General features: G+C 48.7%; 9 protein-coding genes across 9 annotated transcripts; 3 read left to right on the forward strand and 6 right to left on the reverse strand.

The window, feature by feature from the left end:
* Nucleotides 1–232: 232 nt before the first annotated feature.
* N7520_008633 (uncharacterized protein) lies at nt 233–1,429 on the reverse strand (the record flags this gene model as incomplete). Its single annotated transcript, XM_057142567.1, has 5 exons — nt 233–576; nt 631–924; nt 973–1,080; nt 1,132–1,272; nt 1,324–1,429. 5 exons carry the CDS (start codon nt 1,427–1,429, stop codon nt 233–235), a joined length of 993 nt encoding a protein of 330 aa, XP_056991855.1.
* Nucleotides 1,430–2,160: 731 nt separating this feature from the next.
* N7520_008634 (HNH endonuclease signature motif containing protein) lies at nt 2,161–3,624 on the reverse strand (the record flags this gene model as incomplete). The annotated part of the gene is made up of 3 exons (XM_057142568.1): nt 2,161–2,374; nt 2,426–3,387; nt 3,430–3,624. The coding sequence occupies 3 exons, from the start codon at nt 3,622–3,624 to the stop codon at nt 2,161–2,163; spliced, it is 1,371 nt and encodes a 456-aa protein (XP_056991856.1).
* Nucleotides 3,625–4,741: 1,117 nt separating this feature from the next.
* N7520_008635 (PA and RING finger domain protein) lies at nt 4,742–7,434 on the forward strand (the record flags this gene model as incomplete). Its single annotated transcript, XM_057142569.1, has 2 exons — nt 4,742–7,038; nt 7,095–7,434. 2 exons carry the CDS (start codon nt 4,742–4,744, stop codon nt 7,432–7,434), a joined length of 2,637 nt encoding a protein of 878 aa, XP_056991857.1.
* A 428-nt stretch (nt 7,435–7,862) lies between these two features.
* N7520_008636 (Short-chain dehydrogenase/reductase SDR) lies at nt 7,863–8,796 on the reverse strand (the record flags this gene model as incomplete). The annotated part of the gene is made up of 2 exons (XM_057142570.1): nt 7,863–8,251; nt 8,304–8,796. The coding sequence occupies 2 exons, from the start codon at nt 8,794–8,796 to the stop codon at nt 7,863–7,865; spliced, it is 882 nt and encodes a 293-aa protein (XP_056991858.1).
* Nucleotides 8,797–9,352: 556 nt separating this feature from the next.
* On the reverse strand, nt 9,353–11,158 carry N7520_008637 (uncharacterized protein; the record flags this gene model as incomplete). Its single annotated transcript, XM_057142571.1, has 3 exons — nt 9,353–10,922; nt 10,969–11,039; nt 11,087–11,158. The coding sequence occupies 3 exons, from the start codon at nt 11,156–11,158 to the stop codon at nt 9,353–9,355; spliced, it is 1,713 nt and encodes a 570-aa protein (XP_056991859.1).
* A 210-nt stretch (nt 11,159–11,368) lies between these two features.
* Nucleotides 11,369–11,812, forward strand: N7520_008638 (uncharacterized protein; the record flags this gene model as incomplete). The annotated part of the gene is made up of 1 exon (XM_057142572.1): nt 11,369–11,812. One exon carries the CDS (start codon nt 11,369–11,371, stop codon nt 11,810–11,812), a length of 444 nt encoding a protein of 147 aa, XP_056991860.1.
* Nucleotides 11,813–12,065: 253 nt separating this feature from the next.
* N7520_008639 (MFS transporter) lies at nt 12,066–13,670 on the reverse strand (the record flags this gene model as incomplete). The annotated part of the gene is made up of 3 exons (XM_057142573.1): nt 12,066–12,893; nt 12,943–13,399; nt 13,468–13,670. The coding sequence occupies 3 exons, from the start codon at nt 13,668–13,670 to the stop codon at nt 12,066–12,068; spliced, it is 1,488 nt and encodes a 495-aa protein (XP_056991861.1).
* Nucleotides 13,671–14,490: 820 nt separating this feature from the next.
* On the reverse strand, nt 14,491–19,093 carry N7520_008640 (ubiquitin-binding TORC1 subunit KOG1; the record flags this gene model as incomplete). The annotated part of the gene is made up of 6 exons (XM_057142574.1): nt 14,491–14,680; nt 14,740–15,077; nt 15,147–15,480; nt 15,534–15,784; nt 15,848–18,565; nt 18,635–19,093. 6 exons carry the CDS (start codon nt 19,091–19,093, stop codon nt 14,491–14,493), a joined length of 4,290 nt encoding a protein of 1,429 aa, XP_056991862.1.
* A 1,874-nt stretch (nt 19,094–20,967) lies between these two features.
* Nucleotides 20,968–25,542, forward strand: N7520_008641 (putative cell polarity protein (Tea1); the record flags this gene model as incomplete). Its single annotated transcript, XM_057142575.1, has 3 exons — nt 20,968–21,219; nt 21,274–21,667; nt 21,722–25,542. 3 exons carry the CDS (start codon nt 20,968–20,970, stop codon nt 25,540–25,542), a joined length of 4,467 nt encoding a protein of 1,488 aa, XP_056991863.1.
* Nucleotides 25,543–26,783: the final 1,241 nt, after the last annotated feature.

Genomic DNA, 26,783 nt, shown 5'->3' on the forward strand with positions numbered 1-26,783 from the left:
ATATCTACAATCCAAGAGTTTCTTTACAGAGTAACAGCAAAAGCGGGCTTTTGATTTCTTAAATCTTGTTTTTGTACACAGTACTTTACACAACAAGTGATTCAAATGTACAAGGAATAGATGGCAATTAATGTCAATTTCGAAACCCAATTTAGTCTCTGATAAGAAAGGAAATAAACAAATATTAAAATACATCATCAAGCCCTAGGCCTAAAACTATCCATATCTAGTCCTAATTTCCCCGCTGGTTACCCATAGCATTACTCTCATACTCTGAGCTACGTACTCTTGGGTCAAGCTTGTTGAGAAGGTTCGAACTATGGGGACCAGAAGACCTTCTCTTACCAGACTCGGGGGCATTATAGCTGCTCCCTCCAGCAGCAGCACCACCGAAGCCCTGCTTATCCATCCCGGACTCGGCCCGCGTCTCCATTTGACTGGGCATGTTGGATCCCGTGTTGGAGCGAGTGTTATACTTGCCCGTGCCTGTGCCCATGCCTGTGGAGCCAAGGTCATCACCGTAGTTTGAGGTGTAGGCACCTGTCTGGCCGGTACCGCCGTAGGTTCCACGATTATCTATTTTTCAAAACAGTTAGAGGAATGATAATCCATTAGCGGGGATGATCTTACCAAGTCCACTGTCCATCGGGTTGGTCATCTGGGAATCGCCAGCCCCTGTGTTCATGGTGTTCGAGCCATAATCTTTAGTACCCGAACCATAGGAGTCGGTGTTACCCGAGCCATAAGAGTCGGTGTTCAAACCTGAACCGAGGTTTCCGCCTCGATTTTTGGAGTCGTAAGCTTCAGAGCCAATTGGCTTTTGGCTGTAGCCGGTGGCAGCACTATAGTCCTTGAACGGGTCTTTGTTGCCAGAGTCATACGTGTCAGTTCCCAAGTTGGATGCACCGTAAGTATTACTGGTGTCTGATCATGTTAGCATCCACGGCCTATCGGTTCTGAATATCAACTGACCATCCATCCTGTTGGTCATGGTATCCTGAGTACCACCCAAGCTGCTAGATCCGTAGTTGCCGCTGCCTTTATTGGTGGATCCATAGGTGTTGCCAGTTTTTCCAGTGTCTGCAGAGGAGGTTAGTACGAATTATTGTCATTTCGCGGGAGTATTCTGACCTTCCATTACACTGGGCATCTTGGTGTCACCCTGCAAACCAGTCTTGTAGTCGCCAGATCCGTAGTTATCAGAGGTCAAAGGCTTAGAGCCGTAGTCGCCGGTGCTAGTAGGGTCTTGAGCGCCATAGCTATCACGGGTATCTATACGGGTAAATAGCTGGAGATATTTCTAGTAGACAGGTCAGAGCCTACCGTCCATCTTCTTGTTCATGTTCGATGAATTATAAGAGGATCCCTTATTCTCAGATTCATGATGACCTGTAAGGGCGTCCTTCATTTTGTGCATCAGGTTCGACATGATGAATGATGTTGATTTTGAATAAAAAGCACGTATTTGATTTTGAGATTTGAAAGATTAACCGGTGGGTTATTCGCGAAGCAGAGTTATAGGAGAAGGAGGGGATTTAAATTTCAACGATTCTTGTCACCAATTGATTGCTCAATCGGGGTTTACCGTACTCAATGACGACACAATACGGGACGGGCAAATTGGCAACCACTGAGGTGAGGAATCAGGTATTCAATTGTTTCCCACATGGGCTTCCATGACGTACCACTGATAGATGCGGGGATGTGCCAAACAAAACTAGCACCGTCAATGTCATCCGTCGTCATTCTTCCGCATCTCATACGCCACCGGACAAGGGTATTCAGAGTTCAAATACCCGAAGTCATATAACCAGGGTTCCTAGTCACTACTTTCCTGTTATAGGGGCGTGGCAGTAACTTTCTCCAGAATAGCTTTGAGTACCAATGATTTAGGTATCTAGAACATGAATCGGTGATTTCCTTGGGGTTTCTAGAACGTTGTTATGTGGTACGGATAAGATGAGCCGCACTCACCTACTTAAAATGATGATGTCTAGTAGCCACACATCGAAGTGATTATCAAGTGATCTAACCTTAAATAGAGCTCTCTATTATCAGTACAATGACTTGTTATCTGTGTAGCTAGTAAAATCTTGCTTATGGTAAAACGGGAAATACAGAAGAACATTTTTAAAAATAAATCATTGGCAACTTCTGAGATTAAACAGTAATTCCAGAGATCCACTTCTTAAGTGCCTCCCCACTTGAATCCTGACTCAATTCGTCACTTCTATCGTCACTTCTATCCTCCCTTTTGTCCCCATAATCAGACTCCGAGTACCATTCGCCAAATTCCGACGTGTCATCACTCTTATCACCATATTCAGACTCAGAGTAAGATGCGGGCAATAGCTTCATAGCCTCTTTATTCTGCCTATAAGTAAAAGTCGAATGACAGTCAAGCAAGCTTGGCATAAACACTGACCGACAAGATTTCACCTGATTCACGACAGCTTCCAAGAGTGTTTGGTTGCAAGCGCTTTCAAACTGGCGAGATTTAGCCCCATCTAACAGTGATTGATAATCCTGTCCAAGCTCCTCCACAACGACTTGTAACATGGATCGAGAGATGTAACGCGCGGAACTGCCCCAGAGTGGCTTGCCAGTTTTCTTTTCAAGGATCCCTGCGACCCAGCGCGGTAATCTTTCGGGATTATGCTGCCAGGCATATCTGATAGCCTGTACACAGTAGCTGAAGTATAAGTAGCATGCTGCAGGGCGAAAAGAAGAGCGGAAGACTAGTTTTCGATCATCTAATTGGCCTAATGGGATTTTTAGATGAGGAGCGATAAATTCGTCCCGAAGCGCCCATGTAGGATCCAAGACTTTGATTTTATACTCATGGTTGTTCTCTGCGAGAAGTGTGAGATTGCAAGGCACGATTGCCAGTTTACCGGATCTGAAGTGCGCTTCGATGAATCTGGACATTAAAATCCCATTTCGGGGTGAGAATAGCTCCGGGGAGCTTTTCTTTCCAAAAATAGCATCCATAGCCGCTTGACCGTGCATATTAGGGAAAAGGGTAACGGCGGTGATATTATAAGCATCCTCCCAATCGCCGAGAACTGGGCACCAAAGCGAGAAATGGACAGGATGTTCAGCTTGGTATTGACGAATCAGCTCTTCTCGAAACTTCAATTCTTCATAACGATGCATTTTGTTCTCAAGTTTCACGGTTTCCATGCCTAGAACGGGAGTCTTCTTAGTTGAGAACAACTTCCTGCATAGTTGTTGGATGCTTCCACACCGAGCATGAGGCTTTGATTCGGCGCGTTTCATGTAGATCTTGCAGCTTTTCTCTCGAACACAAATTTGCTCAAGAATGGTCTTTACTTGGTCAGTCTTCTCCCACGCAGCTTTGCTTCCTCCGAAGATAGAAATTGATATCTGTCGTTCCAATTCAGCTTATTCAAGATACATCGACTCTACTCGAATACAACGTGCCCAGAATTTGGTGTCATAGGATCCAAAGGCTACCCAAGGCTGATAAGTTTTGAAGATTTGCTCGTTGATGGCTAGTAATTTCTGCTTTAGGATAGGAAGCGGTTCATAATCCTCTTCGAAGTCTCCAAGGGCCTCGATGAAGCGGCCTTGATAGCCAACGGTAGATTGGGTTGCGTTCATATTAATGATACAAGTAAGCAATATGAAATTTGACTGAGTGAGAAACTGGGATTGGAATAGGAGAATCAGTGACTGGAATGAGTAGAAGTTCTCATCCTTCGAGTAAATACTCCTTATTCTCCCTATTATACTTGTCTGGGGCAACTAGTCCTAATTAGGACCTGCTATGACCAGAATAGGATTAGTTAACAGGAGTGGAGATTTCCAGATTGATAACGACAGCGCGCCTTATACGGAGTACTCCGTACAGAGTCGGAGTATAGACGAAACACTTAATTCGGCCTGGGTGCAATTCTAATTCAAGAGAACAACCTTGGAAGTTCCCTGATAGCTTCTGTGTTTCTTACTGGTTTCCTGTGCACAACGCTTACATATCATTCTTATCGCGTATATTGATACATGACTTCGTTGTTCCTCGTGCAGATGATTATCATATGATGCATCACACTACTCCGTAGAAACACCAGGACCGGTGACCTATACAAAGTCAAAAAGCGATGGACAAATTCGGTAGATAACTTGGTTGCCTTGGCGCAATGACCTGATCGGCATCAAGTGGGGCATGAACTGATTATACCGAGAATGCTAAAATTATTCGAATTCCTTTCCAAAGCAAATGGAAGCATACCAAGTTCATGCAGTTCAAATACTAGTAGATACTACAGAAGCCACGCGCGGGGTAGATCAGGTGTCTGTGTCAGGTGATTATGCAGCCTTATGGCCTCAGGATTCAGGAACCTACAAATGGCAATGACAATGACAACAACGATGCCGTCACTGCGTTGTTTATGTAATCCATCATTTCACTTCCCCGTCTCGATATCCACCTGCCTAACATCCACATTCTACTTTCTCCCATCCCCTATATTCCTCCTTTCTGTTACGTTGCGGATTATAGCTTGTAACCATTGGTTTATTTTTGACCTGCGGTGCGGCTCATTGCTCCCGATGAGTGGCCGCCTGCTCGTTAGCCGCCAACCGTTGGATTGGTAGATCCCGTCAGCCTTTGTCATACAACAACTCCTGGCATCGTTCTTCGCTCCAAAACACCCACCTTTTCTGTCCAAATCTTCTACCCATTTTTGAGAGCCTTTGTGGCTCACCTCACCTGCCAGAGATGCGACCGCCACGTCTCCTTGTCGTTCTCTTCGGCCTTATCTTCTTTCCTATCTTTGTTACCTTGTTCTCCGCACTCTCTTCGTCCAATGTCGCGACTCCTACTACACTTACTAGTCGCCAGTCCGGACTGCGCGCCTTGTTTTCATTTAACATTCCGACGTCTCTCTTTCCCCCATCGGCGATCATCAGCCTGACAGATGACAACTCGACCTTCTTCCTAGCCCGCCCGGCGGCGTTTGGCCCGTTACTGCCCGACAAAAGCCTAAGCGGCCAACTGTGGGTGGGAAGTGGCTTTGGTGAAGGAGGACTGGCTGCTGGCGTTGAAGGAGAGTTAGGTTGCTCCGATATCCCTGGTTGGGGTGAAGGGAACGGTCACAAGCAGCCAGACACCTCCCCCAGGGGCGCAGAACAGAAATCCAGCAAGTCCGGAGGTGGTACAGTGAAAGAGGGGACAGTTTCACAAAGCTCGCGGTCACCATTACAGCCTGAGGTCAGGCAGAACACCAAAGACGATACCTCGGTTACCCCCTCATCGAGTGATGGTACCGACGACCATCTCCACCACCCTTTGCCCGAATCCAGCGGGTCGGAAATTGGGGCAACTCAAAAGTACGGAGACTATGTCCAAGTCAAAAAGTCCACCCATGCGGACATTCAATCGCTGCAGGAAACCGCCGAAATCCAGGGCAAGGTTGTGCTGCTAAGCCGCGGTGGTTGTGGGTTCCTCGAGAAGGTCAAGTGGGCCCAACGCCGGGGCGCTATTGCGTTGATCGTTGGAGATGATACCCGTGGCGGTAGCTTGGTTACCATGTATGCGCGAGGTGATACGTCGAATGTGACGATTCCGGCTCTGTTCACTTCTCATACGACTGCCCACCTTCTTTCATCATTGATTCCGGCCCACGCTGGCGCAAATGCTGGCCTGGGTGAAGCTTTGAAATCACTCCAGGCAAATATTGCTGGCCAAGTCAATGCAGATTCTCAGAAACCTGCGACCACTACAATTGCGCTGGCAAGCTCCACGCCAACTTCAACGAAGTCCCCAACGAAGGAACGACCGACTTCTGCCACCAAGTCTGGCGGTGGATTCTTCCGTACCCTCGGCTCCTTCTTCGGACTGTGCAATAAATTCGGTGGCTCAAGGGGCGTCGAAGATAGCCGACGTCCACCGAGCAGTGGTAACATTGACTGGATGACTTGGGATATAACCGAAGCCCGAGTCGACCGTGCTAAGAGCTCCATGACATATAGTAGTCGCAACCAAGGCAAAGCCGATGATACTTTGGATAGCAACAAGGTTGGGTTGGTCGCTGACAATTTCGAGGCAGACGATTTTGTTATTGGCGTACAAGACTGGAGAGACCCTGATTTGATGCCGCCACGAGGCAGCGCCCTCCCAATTCCCAGTACCGCTGTAACTGGAAAGGATTCCTCCAAGACATCCGCTCCAGAGTCAGAAGCAGTTTCCTCCAATATTTTGCGTGGTGGTAGCATCACCCCTGGAAGTGGAGAGTACCAAAGTATTGACAAAGCCACTGGAAAATCTCGGGATGCGGCGACGAAGGACTCCGGGAAAGATGCCCATATGACTAAAGAAGAGCCCAAAGATTCTGAGAAGGGTTGGTTCTCCAGTCATTTTGGCTGGGATGATCCGAAGCAGGATGTTCAACCGTCTACCTCGCCCTCTATCCAGAATGTTGTTCCTGACCAGAAGACCCAAAATGCGGCACATTCCTCGACCACCCCAGTCACGATTTTCACTGAGCATGAAGGTCTCTGGGTAACTTTGACACCAACAAGCATGTCGACAAGCCCATTTTTCGATACCCTTCTGGTACTCGTGATCAGTCCATTGTTGACGCTCACGGTGGTTTATGCGCTGCTTCTTCTCCGATCACGCATGCGACGGCGCCGCTGGCGTGCACCGAAGTCCGTTGTTGAGCGTCTCCCCGTTCGAACGTATCATACCATCTCTACTCGCTCTTCATCTTCAAGCTCCCCGCGCCCTTCCAGCCCTGATGCTGCCTCGCCGACTTCTCCTCTCCTCAGAAATGATCTCCAATCGAGTACATCCCGGCCAACCCGATCGCGATCTCAGACCATTGCGGGGACAACATTGGACTCTGGATCTCATAAGGAAGAGAAACAAACCAATTTCCAGTCAGGTTCGGTTCTGTGGCGACGCAAGTATACTGGAAGACAAGTGGAGTGCGTCGTTTGTCTTGAGGAATATATCGACGGAGAAAGCCGAGTGATGAGTTTGCCTTGTGGCCACGAATTTCACGCCGAATGCATGTAAGTGGCCATATTTGAACACCGAACCAAAGACCATGATGGACTAACAATTACAGCACTCCTTGGCTCACTACTCGTCGACGAACTTGCCCTATATGTAAGGGTGATGTTGTTCGTTCGATGGCCCATTCGCACGACGACGATACTCGCTTTGATAGCGAGCAATCTGCTGGCTTTGGTGCTACAGAAGTAGACCCAGCCGATGCATCATCTGCGCCTGTTCTCATCACAGGTATCAGTGATGATGTGTCTGATGTTGAGGAGAATCGAGGTCTTCTTGGAGGCCACTCAGCCTCTGCACCCCAATCAAGCTGGAGAAACCTAGCTTCCCTAAGTCTATCTGCCCTTAGTGGTGATACCATCTGGCACCAGGCTCGTGCCGATCGAAGTCGCTGATTAGATATCCTTACTTTCTCATGTTTATTCTCTTCTGTCACCATCTCCTAGCAATGGAGCTTGGATTTGTTTTTCTGACACATGCTGTATTAGCGATCGTTTGATTCCCTTTATGACTTTACTACTTTGCGGGGCGTTTAATTGGTACATCTCGGAGTGTTGGGAGGTGTTGCAAAGCATCTGCGACCATCGTTGAAGCGGCTGGGAGATACCGCCGCTCGATTGTTTCGATTTCTTTCCTCAGGATGAAACCTCCCAGGCGCCATTGCCTCGAGGCTTTGCTGCAGCATTTATATCCCGCCCTGTTTTCTATGGGTACCTTATCGCAGCTGTGGTTTATCTTGGAAACTCCTGGCTACAATGAAATTTTAAATCTGCATCTGCAATTCTTAAGACTTCCGGACCTGCCTAGAGTTAATCTCGCAAACCTACTCATGCTCCAACTGTATATTGCCGCAGACCTCCCCAAACACCTCCAAAGCGTGCCCATACTGATCGCGGACCAATTCAACGCGCGAAATCATATCGCGGCCCATTGGAAGGAACCGCTCTGCCTCATGCCCGGCACCGGCACCCTCACCCACAACGACCTCGTAGATGGCCTTTGCCGCTTTCTTCTTGTCACCATTCCCAGTAAACTTCCGGCTTCTGATTGCCTCCATCAATTGCTCAGCGCCCGAGCCACGATAGTCCTCCAACAGCGGCCCCTGCACAATCGGAGAAACATTCATAATATTCGTATTAAGGGTTCCGAGCCACACAGTCAAAGGCCGAATATTGAAAGGAGCAACTTCCTTTGCTAAAACTCGCGTCGAAGCTGCATCGAAGGTCAGATCCAATATCAAAAACCGTTCAATAACAACTCTTACCATCCAGCGCAGCCTTTGCCGCCGCATAAGCGCCCATACTCCCATTTCCATCCAACGCCGCTCCAGAGCTGATATTCACAATCACTCCAAATTGACGCGCGCGCATCCCCGGGAGCACAGCACGAATCAGTCTCTGTGGACCAAAGTACAGCGTTTCCATCTGGTCGCGCAGATCCTTGTCGGCGAGTTGTTCAAGGATACCGAAGACGATAACACCGGCGTTATTGACCAGAACGTCAATATGGTGTCCATTTGTTTCGAGCATTTCTATTAGTGACGCAGCGGCGGTTGGATCATCCACATCTAAAGAGTGCCATTCTCCGCCGTGGTTCTGGATCTCATCTACTAGTACGGGTATCCGAGAGGGTTGGCGTGATGTAGCAATTACGAGGTCTCCGTGGTCTTGAATTGTTCGAGTAAGTTCGAGGCCTAGACCGGAGGAACAGCCGGTGATTAGCCAGGTTAGAGGACGAGTGGGCTTGTAGGTGGACATGATGGAGTTTTTTTTTTTTGGATTCGCGTGGCTCTGTTTGGAGAAGATAGGAATGGTGGTTTTGACAGACATATTAGGAGTATTTATCCCCTGGGAGATTTGGAGTCATGGGTGTTATCAAGTTGAGTGGAGTCGGTGATGGTGTAAATGCGATGGTAAACTCCGTATAGTTGGAGAAAGTTTAAATTAACATTGCCGGATACTCAAGTGGGGCGCAGAATGGTGCATCTTCATTCGTTAAAATACGATAAGACCCACTTTACCCCAAACTGACTACTTACTAAGTATGTCCGATTTATTATTAAAGCCGAAATCAGGCATTTTTGTACATATAGTATCATAGAAGTGTAGATCTAGGGCTGAAGATATTGCAATTACAAGGGAGCCCAGTAAAAAGGATGACCTTCCCCATCGACGCGGTGTTAGATCCTGGAAACACAATGATTATTGGGTATATTATGTTTCTGGAGGATCGGGATGTTAAGACGTAGCAATACACGAAGTGCTGTTTGTACACTTCGCATTTGAGGTTCCATGAATATCTGCATTAATAATTCTAGAACAGAAATGAAGACCAATCGACAGGCCAGTCCCAGTTATTGATATCGATAAGAAGATCTGAGAATAAATCACTTTGCTCAGTCTCACCGGGGTCAGGCGCAAATAGCTCCAGGGTAGGGCAAAAGCTCAACGAAAAAGGGAACAGAGCAAGTATTTCCCCTGTTGTCTCTGTAGAGGGCAGAGAAGCCGTATTTTGTACATCTGCGGGGTTATCAGGCGTGCTGAAAACACTCGCTCCTAAACGGCCGATTTCATCGATCCGCTGCTGTACCAACGTGACTGCGGGATGTTTCTCGCTCATCTTCTCCAAAACAATGCGGCAAATGCGTTTCTCATTAGCCTGGTTGGGAATCTGCTCATCCTTGCTGAAAGTTCGAGGGATAGAAGCCACCAAGTTTGCCCAAGCATGGATTGGCAGAAGAAAAGGAGTGCCTTCGTGGTAGAGAATCTCCTCATATAGTCGGGAAATGCATGACGATGCAACGATGGAGGCACATTTTAATAACGGGCAGTTTTCGCGACGACCGAGAAAGCAAGTCAGAATGATGGTTGTCAGGTAGAATATGTGAAGTTCGGCGACTGCTCGATTGTATCGTTGTCTGATTTCTTTTGTTCCATCGAAGAGATGTAAATCATGTGGCAGGTCTTCCCTCCAGACTCTGAGCATGGTAAGTTTTGTGAAGACTTGCACTTGCGAGACGTTGTCGAGTTTTCCCATTTGCAGAACCTCTTTAAGTTCCCGACAGAGGGTGACCATCGCACAAAAAACTTGCGCTTCTGCGGTGGGCATTTTGAAATCAGCAACTGTCGGTAGCCGTACATTGCAATCGCTGAGTGGAAACATTCCCGGGCGTCCCGAGCAGCCCATTTGCATGGTATCATTCATGAACAAGTACCACCAAGTCCTCCTGACTATTCCAGGATGCTTAAATTGCACATATGTGTTTTCTTCATGCAGTTGTAATTGAAGAGCGAGTCGGATGGCCATCCCAGCCCACTGCCAAGGGTTATACAAAGCAACTTCATGAGTTGAGTGCATAGGATAGCAGGCCAATATACACAGAGAGCCCAAAACATTCAGAGGCTCTGGCTCATAGTCAAGAGATATCAATGTCTTGATCCGTTTATAGATCGCGAGTGTGGACCATTCACTGGGTCCTTCGGTCGATCGACGCATTCCACTGCCGGCGAAAGAGAGTGCTTGTCGGAGCAGAAGTGACCGTTTCAATTCCTCTTGGCCCCGGTCCAGGACAGGAACCAAATGGTACAACTCACTGAAATAAAAGTCCGATAAAGCCTGAGAAATCACAGGCGGGGGAAGAATATCAGCCTGGGTTGTCTGTACTATAAGATCGGTCTCATTGGTTCCGTTGCCCAGCAGCAGATGATTTTGAGGGGTTTCATAATCTGTGGCCGGGCAGTGGTGGACTCTGTTCCCTAGTACATTCAGTGACGAAGGCGTCAACTCTTGAGAGCTGATGTCTGCTCGAATTGGCGAATTGTGAGTACTAGGCGCGGCCAGTGAAGTGCGAAATGCCTTTCGTTTACGCGATCCGATATTTAGTCTATCTCATTAGCTTCAACATAAAACAAGAGCTCGGTGAAATTTACTGGCAGTCACGGCCTTCATGTTCGCACCGACTACAGACTCCATTTGGTCGAGCCTCAAGATCGCAGCGGACCTAGATGATTGTTAGTATCACTCCATTTGCTAAGTGATAGAACTGACCTTGCGACTGTGGCATCGCACACAAACCACCTTTGCTCGACTTGATCCATCTGGGCCTCGCTTTCTCGGCATATTCACTTGAAGATCTGTTGATGGTTCGGCGGCTGAGGTGTTCGGGAGTGACTTTGCCGAAAGTGTTATCTAATCAGTTGTACTACATTGTTTACTTCGGCATTCGGCTTGTACCTTTGATGCTTGCCAAATGCTCATGGCTTTCAACTTAGATATTTCCGCTTTTCTCTTTTTACCCTTTTCATGTCTTCTCAGTAATCTTATAACAACATGAATTCTTATGATACGGTCCAGTTGACCTTCCTCTCGACGGGGACCGTCGGCATCAGACCCTCCATGTCCAACCAGCCAGCAATTGGCCTATTATTTCGCCGTATTGGGTCATTGTGTGATAGGAACTGGACTAAATCTTTACCTGTTGGAGTCTTCCTGATTCATCACCCAGAAGGACTGTTCCTCTTCGATACCGGACAATCACCATTTTGCATCGACTCCAGCTATTTCCCACGCGTTGCCCTTTTCAATAGCTTGCTCAGTCAATTCACAATCGAGCACAAAGATGGAATATTGGAGCAGCTGCATGGGCCGGGAATAAAAGCTACCGAATTGAAGGGTGTTATCCTGAGTCATCTGCACAATGACCATGCGGGTGGGTTGGAGCATCTTATCGCGGAAGTCCCAGAATTGCCAATCTTTATTAGTCGTGAGCACTGAAAAGCCTTTGGTGAACATCCATTCTTTGCAAGTATGGAGGGCGCAACTCCTAATCACTGGCCGAAGGCCTTTTCACCGAAGATCGTTAATCTGGTAGATTAGCCGCTTGGGCCGAGCAGGTCGTCTATCGTCCTAGTTCTTGACCATGCCGTGGCTTGTTTCTTTGTCACACTGAAGTTAGGATATATACATATATATTTTTGAAGAAATCTAGTCTATAGGGTATCATAAAATCTATCGACATGAAACCATATCAGAGTTTCAACTGAAATCGGGGGTGTGTCCGAATCATCGCCCCGTACTTCGCAAATAAGAATGGCACAAAGCACATCGCAAGCGCAATAAACGCCAGCAGCGAATTTCCCCATCCCAACCCAAGCGCATCATACATCGATGGACCAGCGAGTGGCAAGACGGCACCGAAAAGTGAACGCAAAAACACATTCGCTGCGGTCACAGACGCAGCATATCGAAGGTACGAATCGACCAAGTAAGCACTCACAGTAGCGAAAACAGCTACGATACCGAAGCCGAAAATGCCCGTTCCAATAATTGGCATGATCCAATGGGTTTTTTCCTGCGCGGACCATCCATACCAAAATAATCCTACCGGAATGGCCCAGCACCCGTATAACATTGGCGGGAGACGAGATTCGGGCGAGAATCGGCCTTCGGCGGAGTGTTTTGCTGCGATCATATTGACTGTTCGTCCGACGATGAGGAGACCGAGAGCACAACCTACTCCAAACCCGAGGTAGGCTAGACCAGCCAGACCTTGACTGAAGCCGTAGTTGTCTTCGAAGATGGAAGTCATTGTGGTGAACATTAGGTAGAGGTATCCATAGGTAATAGCGGCGAAGAGAGCCATCAGAAAGACGATGGGCGAGGTAAAGAGAAGTTTGATCGGACGGGATAGCGCAGAGAGGAAGAGTTGACGAGGTGATCTGGCTCCATCATCCAAGATGGAGCGGAGATTAGGATTCCCCGTTTCTTTGCGCAGTCGAGCCGCTTTGCGTCGTAATAATGTCGGTGCGTAAGATTCTCGGTAACAGAATAATGTGCAGATGAGGATGACGCCAATCTAGATCCTGTTAGATATTATATATGAACAGAAATGACTGGAAACATACCGTAATAGCAAGAACCCAAAATACCCATCTCCACCCTTCAGCCTCCACCAAGAAACCACCGGCAACTGGTCCAATAACTGGTCCCATGTAGGGTCCCATCGCCCATATAGCCATTACTCCGGCACGTTTCTCTTTGTAGACCATATCAGCCACGGTGCCCGAGCCTATTGTCAGCGGGCAGACACCAGCAATACCAGCTAGTAGCCGGAAGACCAGGAGCTGGGGCAGGCTCTGCGAGACGGCACATGCGATGGTGAAGATCAATAATAGGATATTGCAGGTATGGTAGAGTGGAACGCGCCCGTACAATTCAGATAGCGGAGCGATCAGGAACGGACCGACTACATAGCCAAGGACATAAATTGACACAAGGAATGAGGCCATCATTGTGCTGTCAGAACCGAATTCTTTCAGGATATCAGCTACACCTGGTGTGAACATAGAGGAAGCAAGAGGGCTGTGATAAAGTTAGTGACATTCAACAAGGTGACATATGAATCATTATACATTTAGTCAGGAACATACGTCAAGAAAGTGTTAATCGCCATGAATATTAACTGTCGCCATTTCTTATAAGAAGGCCAATTAAATGGATTCTCAGGGTCATCAGGACCATCCCAATCCACCAGATTAGGATCGTGATGTTTTTCAGTGATAATAGGCTGCAATGCCGGTGCCTCGATATCCGTTTTGACAGGAGATTCAACTGGATGTGTCGAGTTCTCCATGGCTCCCATTGTCTTAAGCTTGGAAATTTCCAAGGGCAAAAAGTCTACTGGAGAATACAGGGTGTAAAGTTTTCATCAATACATTTGCAGGATGGTTGCGTTGCATTATTAGTAACATTAAAATTTTAAATCATGACTCGAGAAATCAGGAAGTTCCCCACCTCACCAATGCCATGTTTCAACGATAAAGGAATCAAGTAAGCTGATATCACGGCAAAATCGGCAACTTAGCCTTAAGGGGAAGAGGGGACCCGGTTAAGTGGTTTTGAGCCTCGGAAGCAGTTAACTGATAATTGCCGACGCCCCACTTGACCCATCTACGGAGGATTGAAGTGCGGAGTATGCGTATGAACATATTATTGAGTTACCATGAATGATGAACAGAGAAAATAAGAACGGCACCGAGAAGAACAGACTGCGCTGGCCAAAGCAATTAGGCGCATGTGCCCATAACATCTCATCTTCAGACTTCGTGTCGATCCGCATAACCAAGGCGGGATATTCAAAGCTCAAAGGGAATAGCAGGGTGGAAAAGGGCAGGGAGAATAAGAATAGGCATCAGGAGAAAACATGTTTCGTATCGTGAAGGAAATGAACAAGATCACTCGAACTTGACCAAACTCGAGTAATCGAGGAACAGCTCAAGACACGGGTACAAGAGAAAGTAAAAAGCACTCATGTATCATTCGTGTCATTGTATCAGTACCGTAAGCGTTGTTGGGTGATCCCAAGGGCCATGTCGCAATAAGCTCCCATCAACAATGGCACAAGAATTGAAAGCAAAAAAAATTCCACTGATCTGTAGGAATCCAGGATTCGTCTAACAAGACACAAGATTAATGTGATTGTCATGCAGCGCTGCACAGGCGAGCATGGTGCGATGGGGGTGGAATGCAGTAGCAGCAATGGGCGAGGCGCGGTTGTGATGGAGGAAGCTGGAATAAGGTTCGAATGTAGAAAGGTAGGTTCCATCGACATTGAATGTCTTCACCTCGTGGCGATTTGTACCCCTGTATCAAGGATTAGCTGCTGGACTCCCCAGAGAAATTTAAACGAGTAATGCACGTACATGCTGAAGACGGGAGCGTGCTCATGGACGCTCAAGGTACGGAGAGTATCCTTGGTGGCATAGATAGTCGAAAGCGCATCGTTCATACGAAGGTCCCACAGGCGAATCTCACCGTTGCGGCTACCCGAGATGAGTTCTCGGAAGCCACCACGCTGCATATGGACGTTGGTGATCCATTGCTTATGCTCGCGCCAGACTTTGACCATGGATGAGGTAGGCTTCAGTCGCTGGTCGAAAACACGAACGGCACCATCACCAAAGCCAGCAACAAAAATGTTGCCAGCCACTTGGTCTGAGGTCAACGATGTGATGCAAGAGCCGGATCGTGCCGGGATATCCTATCAAAAATCGTTAGAATTCAGGCAATATGCCCCCGGGGGGGGGGGGAACAAAAGAAAGAATCTTACATTAGTGCAGACTTCAGTGGCTGCATTCCACACTCGAATCACCTTCACATCACCTGCCACCAATGCCTTTCCTTGACCTTGTTGCCAGTCAAGCACAAGACCTGCGTTGCGATTGCTTGGTATTAGGTCTGGTAATGCCCGGAATGCGGTGACGACCTCGATGCCCTTGGCAGATTCGTAGTTACGGAACAGCTTGAGCACACCGTCCGAAGAACCTGTCAACAGAAGAGCCTGGTCGTCTTCGTTAATATAACGAACTTCGTTGATCTTGGATCCGATCGGATTCCCATTTGAGAACTGGTTGAGTCGTTTGTGGTTTTGCCAATCCCAGATACTGATGCAAAGGTAAGTGACTGGCAGATACATCTGGGCCTATCGAAAACTTACGCAATGGTATCACGATCATCTGCAACGGCGAGATGATCCTCAAATTGATGGAAGCACATCTTCAAAGGCTGACTGCTATTGGACAACAGTGCAACTGAGTTATCCCATCGACTGGTACCTGCCTTCCCTTTGAGAGGTTGAGTTTCCGCAATGATCTTCTCGTTGCGGCCACGTCTCCAAAGCCGCTCATTGTAGTCGGAGCTTCCAGGCTCATCGGGCTCGTTGGGTTTCATCTGGGGTTCCCGGAAATACTACTTCATAGTCAGTATGTGTTCATAGATCATCTTGTGGTGTTTGAAGGGGTCGGAGTTTACCTCTGTTGACCAGTCCAAAAATCTGCTTCCGAGAGGGATGGCAGGTACACTCTCTGGATCTATGGGTTGAAAACCGCGCGATGTGGGTGTTGGAGCCAGGTGGTAGGTAGCCGGAGCAACCTGGTCGTTCACTTCCGGAGGTCGGGTCCATTCAGGCGGAGCACGGCCACGGGGTGTCATGGGCATACGACTCTTGGTGGGCGAAGGAGGGGCATTGCTTTCAGATGACAAGTTTTCCGATCCTGAGCCAAATGCAAGGTTTCTGAGGGAGGCAGCGTAACTAGCTGTACGCTTGAACCCTATAGAAAGATAGCCCTCCTGTTTGGGCAGCGTTGTACTAGAAGATGGTGGTGTCGAAGGAAGAGCTGTTTTCTTTGCCTCTGAGCGCTCTGCCGACTGGAGTTTTTGTGACAAATGATAGGTGAGATCTAGGATCTCAATTCTGTTTTTGTCAGCGAGAGCCGACATGGGTGACTCCAAAAGGAGGAGGTGAATGTAATCAACAATGACACCAGCACCCTGTGCGATTTCAGGATGTGGGTCGACAGAAATAATCAAAATTTGCTTCCAAAGAGTCCCGAAAGTGGTGTTACGAGACAGCTGTGGTGTCTTTGAATCAAACTCCGAAGACGTCTTCTGAAACTCTGCTTGGGTAGCCGGAGACGCATCCTGAAGACGACGCTGGAGAGATCGCTTCTCATTTTGAAGCTCCTCAAATGCTGCCACTAAGAACTTATTCTGATGACGCTTGACGAAGGTGGATAAAAATACCAGAAGCTCTTTTCTGACAATGACACTCCCATCGGCGGCCATAGGCAAGACCGACATGGCCAATGACTCTTCAATCTGTGCAACCTGGTCTGTCAAATCGGGAATTCCGATAAAAGTAGTGACCGCGTGCAGCATTGCGGCGCGGACCTCTGGAACCGGATCAAAATTCAGCTCACAGAGTCTGGCGGGGGCTGAACATCGAATACCCATCCATTTTGCTTCGGGGAAATCACACCAAAGCATACTCAGGCATAGACATGACCATTGCCGCAGCAGGGGGTTTTCAACATCACCGAGGTGTCTCAAACACGAGTCAAATAATTCACCGGATAGACATACATTCTGACCCTGGGGGTAGTTCTTGCAGAAGATGGAAACGATGAACGCACACATAGCTCGATGTTCACTGGCATTTCCAACAGGAATTGGCGACGCCGGATTCAAAATGGAGATGAAGTAGTGAATTCCGTTATCCTTGAGAAGGTCGTTCTGGACGGTGTGATCAACAGCCATGATTCTTGCCCAGATAAAAACCATGACTGGCTTCAATTCCTGGGCAGCTGACTGGAGTAATTTAACGACATATGGGAAAATACCGATGCTAAGGGCAAGGTGGACAGCCCATGGCCCCAAATCCAGGAACTTGCTGAGCAGAATCAATGCACGCAGGCGATGTGCTTGACTAAGCAGGACTTGCAGCACGATGGGGAGTTGGTCTGGAGGTGTTTTCTCAGTAGGTCCTGATGAGAGGTAAACCTCGAACGCAGTAAGTTGTTCAGCGAAGAAAGTAGAGTGCTGATACTCGTACTGTCGACGTCCTTCTTCTTGGTCAATCAAAGCAGGCAGCTGCGCTAGCACCATCTCCACAGCAAGGTCCCAGCTCTTCCATAGTGGATGATGGTGGGTCTCGGGAAGCTCGGGGGAAGAGATGGGGTGGCATTTGTATGTACGCATGATACGTTCGCTCAGAAGGAAGTTGCGGAACAGCGCTGCTACCATGAGATCTTGCCGGAAAAGTTTCTTGAACAAGGCACGGGGAAGCGTATTCCATGCAATCGTATCAGTAATCGCGGTGAAGATCCAGTTCAATTCTCCGAGAGGACTGCGCCGGTCTTGCAGACGACCTGGAACTCTGAAGTCATCTATAGAAATGTCGGTCCGCAGAGGATTCTGCAGAATAAAGAAACGCAGCGCAATTTCGATCGGGGTTGTCAAACAACAGGTGAAAAGATCAGCTGGGAGGTCTGGGTTGGTGGGGAGTGACTCGTTTTTCTGGCATGCTGCAAGAAGAATGCAATCGCCATAGTTCTGGACAATGGCGTTGGGATCTCGTTTTTTCGCTTCGATGTTTTCCTTCTCATGTTTTTCCACGAATGTATGGAAGTTTGAGACAATGTTACCCGCATGCGACACATCAAAGACGAAAAGGCTAGGTCCAGCCAGCCAGGACTGCAGGTCATATAGAGGCACAGGGATGTACTGTGTATAATTTTTGTTGAAGACCCAGATCTCACCGGACTGGGTCGGTAAAGGAACTCCATGCCCATTGTAATGCAGGAGGACCCGCTCATCCTTGGCGTTCCGACGCAGGGAGATGCAGAACTTCTTAGTTTCATCCACTGACGGGTCCAGATATTGCTTGTATCTTGTTCGAAGGCTCAGAGTCTCATATTGCTCTTGCAGCTTCTTGCCGATTTGTTCCATGATCTTATTTTGACCGCCACCAGTGGTCGAGGTAGGATCCACCCAGCATTCTAGCTTCGATGTCGGATTTGTTTTCACCACATCAGGAGGATCGACACCGATATTCAAGCAAATTGCTAATGCGGCCGATACGGTCTTGAGTCGGTCTTTCATCCTCCAATCCTGACTCGGCCAACTCCCCACAGGGTCTCGGGGGATGCCATTTGTTTCATGGCGTTTCTCGGTGAAGTACATGTAGAAGTTCTGATGAACCCCGAGGTGTTAGTTCGAATTTCCAAGGATCCAGGTCTAGACCCATTGTCTTCTGCTTACCGAGTGCAAAATCTTGAGGTATTCGCTGGAGGTGTATTCCTCCTGCCACCCGTGTCGCATGGCGAAATCTTCCTCGTCCTCCCCAACTGGCTTGTCAAATGTGACTCTACTCGGGCCGTAGTCGCTCTTTGCTCTTTTCAACATGGCCGGTCGACTGCTCTCCGACCTGCGAGGGGAAGGCCGTCGTGGCGGGTCATCGGGTCCTAAAGCCGGATTCTCGCCGGCCGAGCTTGTGGGACGAGTGGGGGTTGCGATCATGGGATGTTTCTGCTCTACAGTAGTAAATGAGCGATGGTGGCTGGATAATGGTGCTGGTGAACGTTCGCGGGTGGGGATTGTGGTTTCAAGGTCCGGACCGAACGCGACTCGAACGGATTTATTAGAGCGGCGGGGTTCACTCGACCCATTCGGCGCGGGGGATTGGGTAGATTGTTCCATTTCTGCTGTAGGGTCCCTCATGTTGTTGTATCAGTCATGGTGTTACTTGAAAGAGAGGTAGGACGGCGGGGGGTGGGAGGTGAAGAGCATGGGCAGCTCTGAGACCTCCCAGATGCCCAAATCAAGGTTAGGGGGCAAAGTTTTAAGAGAGTTCCAGAAGATGAAAGAGAAGGGCCAGTTGCAGTTTTCGAAACAAGCTTGAACTTTCACAAAAGGACCAGTCAGATCAGGTGGAGGAAAGCCAACGATCTAGACGCACGCGGCTATGACAGTGCCCAAGTGCTGTTGGCCGGATTATCGGCATCCCCGCCCGCCGGCTGACTAACCGCAGCTCTGACAGTTAAGCTTGACATTGACATTGACAATAACGATCGATAACCTTTTTACTTCTTTGATTGTTCACTTCATCTTATATAAGATCCTTCAATTGCCTGAGTTGAATCTTACGGTTTCAAATTTGCTAGTGAGTTAAAGCCCTAGTGGTTATCACAAGGTTTTCATGGTGAGACCTCATAGCTGTTCTTGCAAGCTGTACTGGCCAACCTCCTGTAATGAGGTCATTTTCCATTAAGGATGTGCAAGGAATTGAGATGTTCAGTCACTAACAAAAACTGCAATTTCACCCCGCAAATATGATATCAAACACAAATGTCATGGCCCCTGCTGAGAGATCTATTTCTTTCGAAGACATTGTCTCAGACAAGGAAATCAGGATGTACACGGTACATGAAAAGGTTTCACTGGCGAGATCAACAACAACAGAAGGTGTATTTTGGAATCTTTGGTCATCTGTTACATTGGAATGAATAGAAGGAAAAGTCTAAACCAACTTGAAGATAAACATGTGTAGTCAGCATACCATGACCGAAAACCTACACTTGGACTTTAAGGCATTCTTTAATTGTTTATCTCTTACTTAGTACTTCACATAAGAATCTATCACATAAATTGTTCTGATATCAGATACTTTTGATGATGTTGAGCCCCTTCAATATGCGTGGAACCAGTTCGATACATTCCCTCCACGTTGTGGGGGGTGGATCATCTTGTGGGCTTCGGGGGCTTGCGCTACAGCAATAGGCGGTTGCTTCACGGCAAAGCCAGCCCCGCGGTGTAATTATAGCATGGATTCTCCAATGGTTTCACCTTTGTATAGTCCATAATGAAGATCAGATTCATAAAGGTCCTGAAAATCTCATTCCTATGAACATTTTGAATGGAATGATATGCTTTACTTTCTGACCCAATCCAATGCTTGCTCTCTTCATAAGATAAACTAAAACCAGTAAAGGTAGTGAGAGTAGCAGCCACAATTCCCTTTCTCCATGACGACCGGGGGGGCTGGAAGTGGAATGTTAACAACAAAGACCGTTGGAGTTGGGTGGTGCCCCTGAGTATGCAAGCCTGAGTCTGTTCCCCATACACTAAGACTAGTTTGATTAGTCCATCTCCGCCAGGGAAATTGAATCATCTTCTTTTCATCTGTCTCTGCTTTGGCCCCTTTTCAATTTATTGCTTGCCAGTTTTATTGTTTCTTTTTCTTTTTTAAAATCGAATCCAGGTCTTGATGTCCAGGATCGTCATATGTTGTGCTTGATTCCCGTCAACCCACTCCCCGAACCCCCCCTGGGCTATTGATTTTTTTTCCTTGGCTCGGCTTGGTGGATGGAACACCTTTCTACGGTTCCTTGTGGTTCCTGGTTCCGAACTCCACACTATCCTTGAAAACACGTTCTCCTTATTACAGTCACCGTTAATCCACTACCCCTCCGAATACGTCGAACAACTTGGTGCTGGGGTTCCGACATAATCAATACCGGCGCCGGCGCACCAGCATTCTGGTCGCGGAATCCCTATCGAATTGCGCCGTGCACGACTGAATACGACTCTTAACGATGGCCTTTTTGTTTAAATCGAAGAAACACCACCAGGGGCCCCTTCCTCCCGCGACGAGGAATGTCCACACCTCCGAAGGCGCCCCGTCGAATGGACCGTCGGCTATGACCAATGCTAATGGCTCCAAGGACGGAAGCTTCTCGCAGACTCCAACCCCCAGCAGCAGTTACAACAACTCATTAAATTCCGCGGCGAGCCCGAATAGTCCAGATTCTGTCAGAGTGCGCCAAAGAGCTGAGTCGGAATCACAGGTAAGCTTGCCTGGCATTGGTGGAATGGCAATTTCTAATCAAACAACTTTCCAGGTCCAACGACCACAACAGGGCCCCAATGGAGGTCCGCAAAGTCCCAACTCTTCGCTCTATCCCTGGTCGCAACGTCGACTTAACTTCGCTTCCCCGCAAACAACCCCATTTCCCCGTTATGGAGCAGCTATCAATGCCGTTGCTAGCAAGGAGGGCGATATCTATATGATGGGTGGACTGATCGATGGGTCCACTGTCAAGGGAGATTTGTGGATGATTGAAAGCAGTGGTGGGAGCCTTACTTGCTCCCAGATTGCAACAGTCTCCGAAGGGCCAGGACCCCGAGTTGGGCATGCCAGCTTGCTTGTTGGTAATGCGTATATTGTATTTGGAGGAGATACAAAAATCAACGAAACGGATGCGTTGGACGACACACTATATCTTCTGAATACTTGTACGTCGCTTTACCTCCTCTCTTCTGATTCGGACTAACTTTGGCTCCTTCTAGCTTCTCGACAATGGTCTCGTGCGATTCCTCCAGGAGCTCGCCCCGCTGGACGGTATGGTCATACTCTGAATATCCTTGGATCTAAGCTCTACGTGTTCGGTGGCCAGGTTGAGGGTTTCTTTTTCAATGACCTGATTGCATTTGATCTGAATCAACTACAAAACCCGGCAAACAAGTGGGAAGTTCTAGTCCAAAATAGCCACGAGGGCGGGCCTCCTGAAGGTCAGATCCCTGCCGCCAGAACCAATCACACTATTGTCAGTCACAATGACAAGCTTTACTTGTTTGGAGGAACGAACGGTGTGCGATGGTTCAACGATGTTTGGTGTTTCGATCCTCGTGCAGGTGCGTGGGCCGAAATTGACTGCGTTGGATTCATTCCAACCCCGCGAGAGGGGCATGCATCTGCCTTGGTTGGTGATGTGATGTACGTTTTTGGTGGTCGCACCGACGAGGGAATAGACTTGGGCGATCTTTCGGCCTTCCGCATATCGACTCGCCGATGGTATTCCTTCCAGAACATGGGGCCAGCACCATCTCCCAGATCTGGTCACAGCATGACAGCGTTTGGAAAGCAGATTATTGTCATGGCTGGCGAGCCTAGCTCTGCCCCCCGGGATGCGAATGAGCTAAGCATGGCATATATCCTCGATACCTCTAAGATCCGGTACCCCAACGACTCGGGAACAACTGAACGCGGTGCTGTTCCAACAGGGAGGAAAATCAGTGTCGACAAGCAGGGGCCTCCCTCCGGTCGAACATCCCGAGAGGCACACAGTGCCACTCCTGACCAGTCTCGTCGTGGTCCGACACCGTCTCGCGAAAGCTTGATCCAAGCCGCCAGCAACAAACCGCTCGACTATGGATCCAATCCTAATCTAGGACCGGGACCGGGCTCTAGACTTCCACGCGCTTCGATTGCACAGGCACCTTCTGGACCACCTCCTCCGGGACAGGCTCCTTCTCCCGGTCCTCGCACCAATGGCGCCCAGCCTGTAGTGAACCCTCGCAGCAAGACACCGACGAAGATGGATCGTGGGTATACAGGAACTGTGGATGTACAGGTTGCCAACGCTGAGCAAGGCGCCGAGTCACCAGTGGCCAAAGAGCACACACAGGACGCCTCTGGTTCTATCGGTCAGCGGACCCCAACTCAACAGCAGCAAAAGATTACTGCCAAAGCAATGGAAACTGGTGAAGCCGCTCCGATGATTACTACTCCTAGTCGTCAGCGGTCATTGCGTTCACATCGGCAGCGTGGCTCGATGGATAGCGCAGAAGAGTCTGTCCTAGGCCGCCAAGTGAGCATCGATGGTTCTGTTGAGTCTCGAACCTTCCGCAACTCCAAGACACTCGGTGATGAGCCTCGATCTCCAAGACTAACTCCACACCAAGAGGCCTTAATCAGAGATTTGGAGGCTGCCAAGGCGCGGAACGCCTGGTACGCCTCCGAGTTGGCCCTGGCGAGAAAGGGTGGCTATGTGCCAAACGCATCCAGCAGCCCTGCAATTGACGAGCGGGCTAGCGATTCATTAAATGACGAAGACCGTCCTGTCGTTGAAGCATTCCTTGGCATGAGAGCTGAACTGGCTAAGATGCAGGCGACAGTTGACAGACAGGCAGCCATCGCGTCCAAGCGTATCGCAGAAGTCGAGCACCAGCGTGATGTAGCCGTGAGCGAGGCGGCTTATTCTCGTGCTAGACTCGCTGCTCACGGCGGCAGCCAACGTGGAACCCCGCAACCTGAGGTTTCCCGGGACAGCGAGGACGGCGAACGCCCAACTGACATGGGACGTCGTCTTGCATTGGCTCTTGCATCTCAGTCTGAACTCAAAGCCAGACTCGATGTCCTGACTACCGAACTTCAACAGGAGAGACAGGCTAAAGAATTGGCAGAGGACACCAACGAAGCCACCCGCAAACGTTTAGCAGAACTGGAGATGCAAAACAACTCTTTGGAGGCAGAGAATCTGCGTGCCGAGCTTCACCGCGCAGAGGCTTCTTCCAGGGAAGAGGCGCTGTTGCGTGCGGAGGCAGAGGCTTCTTTGAAGCAGCTTGTTCTCGATAAGGAAGAGCTACTTTGCCAGATTGAAGATTATTCCGGCCGTCTTTCCGACTTCAACACCAACTTTGGTGCCTTGAAAGAAGCAGTTGGTGCTTCCGCTGCAAAGACCGCCATTCTCGAAAAACGATTGGAGGAGGAGAGAGAGCGACGTGAAGGCTTGGAGAAGAAGCTCTTGCAACTCCGATCCGAGCATGAGGAGCGAACTACTGAGTTGGAGAACACCACTCGCCGTCTTCGTGAGGCGGAAGAGCTGGCTGAAAGCCATTCCAAGGAAGCCGAAGCCCACAAGCTGGCTTTCGTCTCGGGTCTTGAACGTGCCTCATCAACTGATCTGGATGCTTCGATCCGGTCCCGAGCTGATCAGCGTGTTGCTGCCCTAGAAGCTCAGATCGAAAGGTCTAACACTCTGGCCAAGGCCAACCAGGCTGCAGCCAATGATGCAGCTGCGAAGTTACGCAGGGCCGAGGAACGGATTGCTGGCCTTGAAGTTTACCAGGAGCAGGCTAGTCGGGAGGGACTACAGTTACGGAGACAGCTGCAGACGGCTTTGAAGGAAAGCCAAGCTTCCACTGCTGAGAGCAGAGAGTTGAGGGCCCAACTCGATTCTCACCAGCGCGAGGCTGGTGCCTTGAACATCCAGCACGCGGCTTTGAAGGACCTCTTGGGTGAACGTGGTATCACACCTGATACTCGCCGGTCACCTCGTCTCGAGTCTCCAGGATCACGCTTTGGTACTCCCGAACAGAATCGCTTACGTGAGCTCGAGCAACAGCTGTCTACCAGTATGAAGGCTCATGATGATCTGAAATCTTCATTTGAATCTCGAGAGCAAGAAGCCGACCGGGCGTTCCGAGAGAAGCTGGAGCAGCTTGAGAACGACTACCAATCCGCCGTCCACTACGTCAAGGGCACTGAGAAAATGTTGAAACGTATGAAGGATGAGCTGAGCCGTCACAAGGCTCATAATGCAAAGTTACAGTCGGAGCTGGAACTTGCCAACAAGAGCATCGAGGATGCTGGCAATCGGTCGGAGAGCTCGGCTGAATGGGAAGTTGAGCGTTCCCAACTTCAGAAGTCTATCGCTGAGCTGGAGCAAAACACCTCATCTTCGATCCAACACCTGGAGAACCAAGTTGCTCAGCTCAAGGAACAACTTACTTACGCTAGTGCTGAGAAGGAAAGATCATTTGCTGAGCACGAGCGCATCAAACAAGAACTGATGGCTACCGCCGAGCTTACACGTGCCGAACTGGAGCAGCTAAAGCAGGAAAATGTTCATCTTGAGACCCGGGCCTCTGATGCAGAGCACAAAGTGAACATGCTGTTGCAGCAAGTGGAGACCTCGGTGGGTCATTACCGCCGCCAGTCCCAACTCATCCAAGGTACAAATGGCATTTCCCGCAGCCACAGCGACGCCTCTAGCAACACCGCTGGTGGCCGAACTCGAGCAGACAGCAATGTCTCCCAAGATTCCACCTCTTTTCCCGATAACCGGGGATCTATGGCTCTTGATTCTCTTGCCAATGAGCTTGAGACACTTCGCAGCCACTGGGAAAGCACCAACCGTAACTACCGTCTCAGCAGCCAGCTGGACCTGGAACGCACCCCGACCAAAGAGGACAGCAACGGTCCTGCTATGATGACCGACAGTCTGGCGGAGTGGCGGCGGCGCCTGGATGAAGAAGAGCGAATTGGCTCGGGTTCAAACAAGCCCAAGACCATGCCCTCTGGCACTAGTGCGACCAATGTCATCTAAGCAACTCCCATTCATCCCACTCTACGATCATGTGTTCTGAGATATGTCGATCTCCAATTCTCTGAGCGCTTTGCACATGTATTTCTGCTACTTCCTTCGTTTGTCTTTGTAATTTCGCGAAACATGATCCTTGCATGATGAAAGGTACCCTAGTCTACCATCGTTTACGTCCTATTTTTGCCTTTTTTTTGTCGATCGGCCATAAGGGACGGGATTCCCTTCGTTTGTTCTGATTTGGATTGCCTTTGCGCCCACTTCCCTGTTCTCCTACACTTACCTGCTCTTTGTCTCTCTTTCCCCTTTGACTTTCCTCTTCCCCTTTTATACCCCGGTTTCCCGATGTTTATTGGACTCTGGCTGTACCACTAACACGTTCATGAATTCGCCGTCTACTAATAGTCAGCAATTGTCAATTATTCTATGAAGATCCATGTTGCTTTTCAAGCCTAAGCCCAACCCCGCCTCGCGTATACACAACCTTGCGTATAGATTGTAGATTGTAGATTGTACCTAAAATCCAGGATTTTGATTCGCTCGCTCTGCTACCCCGGGCTACGGTAGGTCGCATTTGGCTGCAGGTTTGATGCAGACGTAAGGCTACTGGGGCCAAAACAAACATTTTTACTACATCACCTAACCTTGGAAATCTGATCCACTTGCCAGGTGAGACATACTAGTTTAAGAGACTCTTGCATGATATCTCCGTTGGCAAAGTTCAAGATAAAACGATAGGAATATCGGAGGGGGACCATATTAAGGGTCTAGACCTGGAATCAATGTGGTATAACTGGGCCAACAGGAGTCAAGATATTAATAGAATTCATGCAAGTACCTATCACTTCATTCACTAAATTTTAGATACCCTAGCTAATCTACTAAAGGCAACTTTCCAGGTTTTGCATCCCAAATGTCAGCTGAGCGCGTATATCATACATACGCAGGGAAATCCCGAACCCCCAAATGGCATTCAGAGGCAGATCAGACGGAAATCTCGAACAATTTCAATAACAAATATGAAACAGAAATAATATCAAAAATAAAAATAATAAAAACAAAAAATAAAAACAAAAAGATCATAGATCTTATATGTGTTTTTTTAGTCTAAGTTGTAAATTCGCGCAAAGTGACGGGGCAGGTACCTCGGGCGTCACAGGAAATCCCTAGCGGCGGCCTGTACTCTGCAGGTCACTTTCAGCCACCCTCTTTCGCTAATAAAATAATTTACACGTTCATCTTCACCG

The sequence above is a fragment of the Penicillium odoratum genome, assembly GCF_028828045.1.
Source record: "Penicillium odoratum strain IBT 22623 chromosome Unknown utg000006l_segment0_segment0, whole genome shotgun sequence".
Classification (NCBI taxonomy): domain Eukaryota; kingdom Fungi; phylum Ascomycota; class Eurotiomycetes; order Eurotiales; family Aspergillaceae; genus Penicillium; species Penicillium odoratum.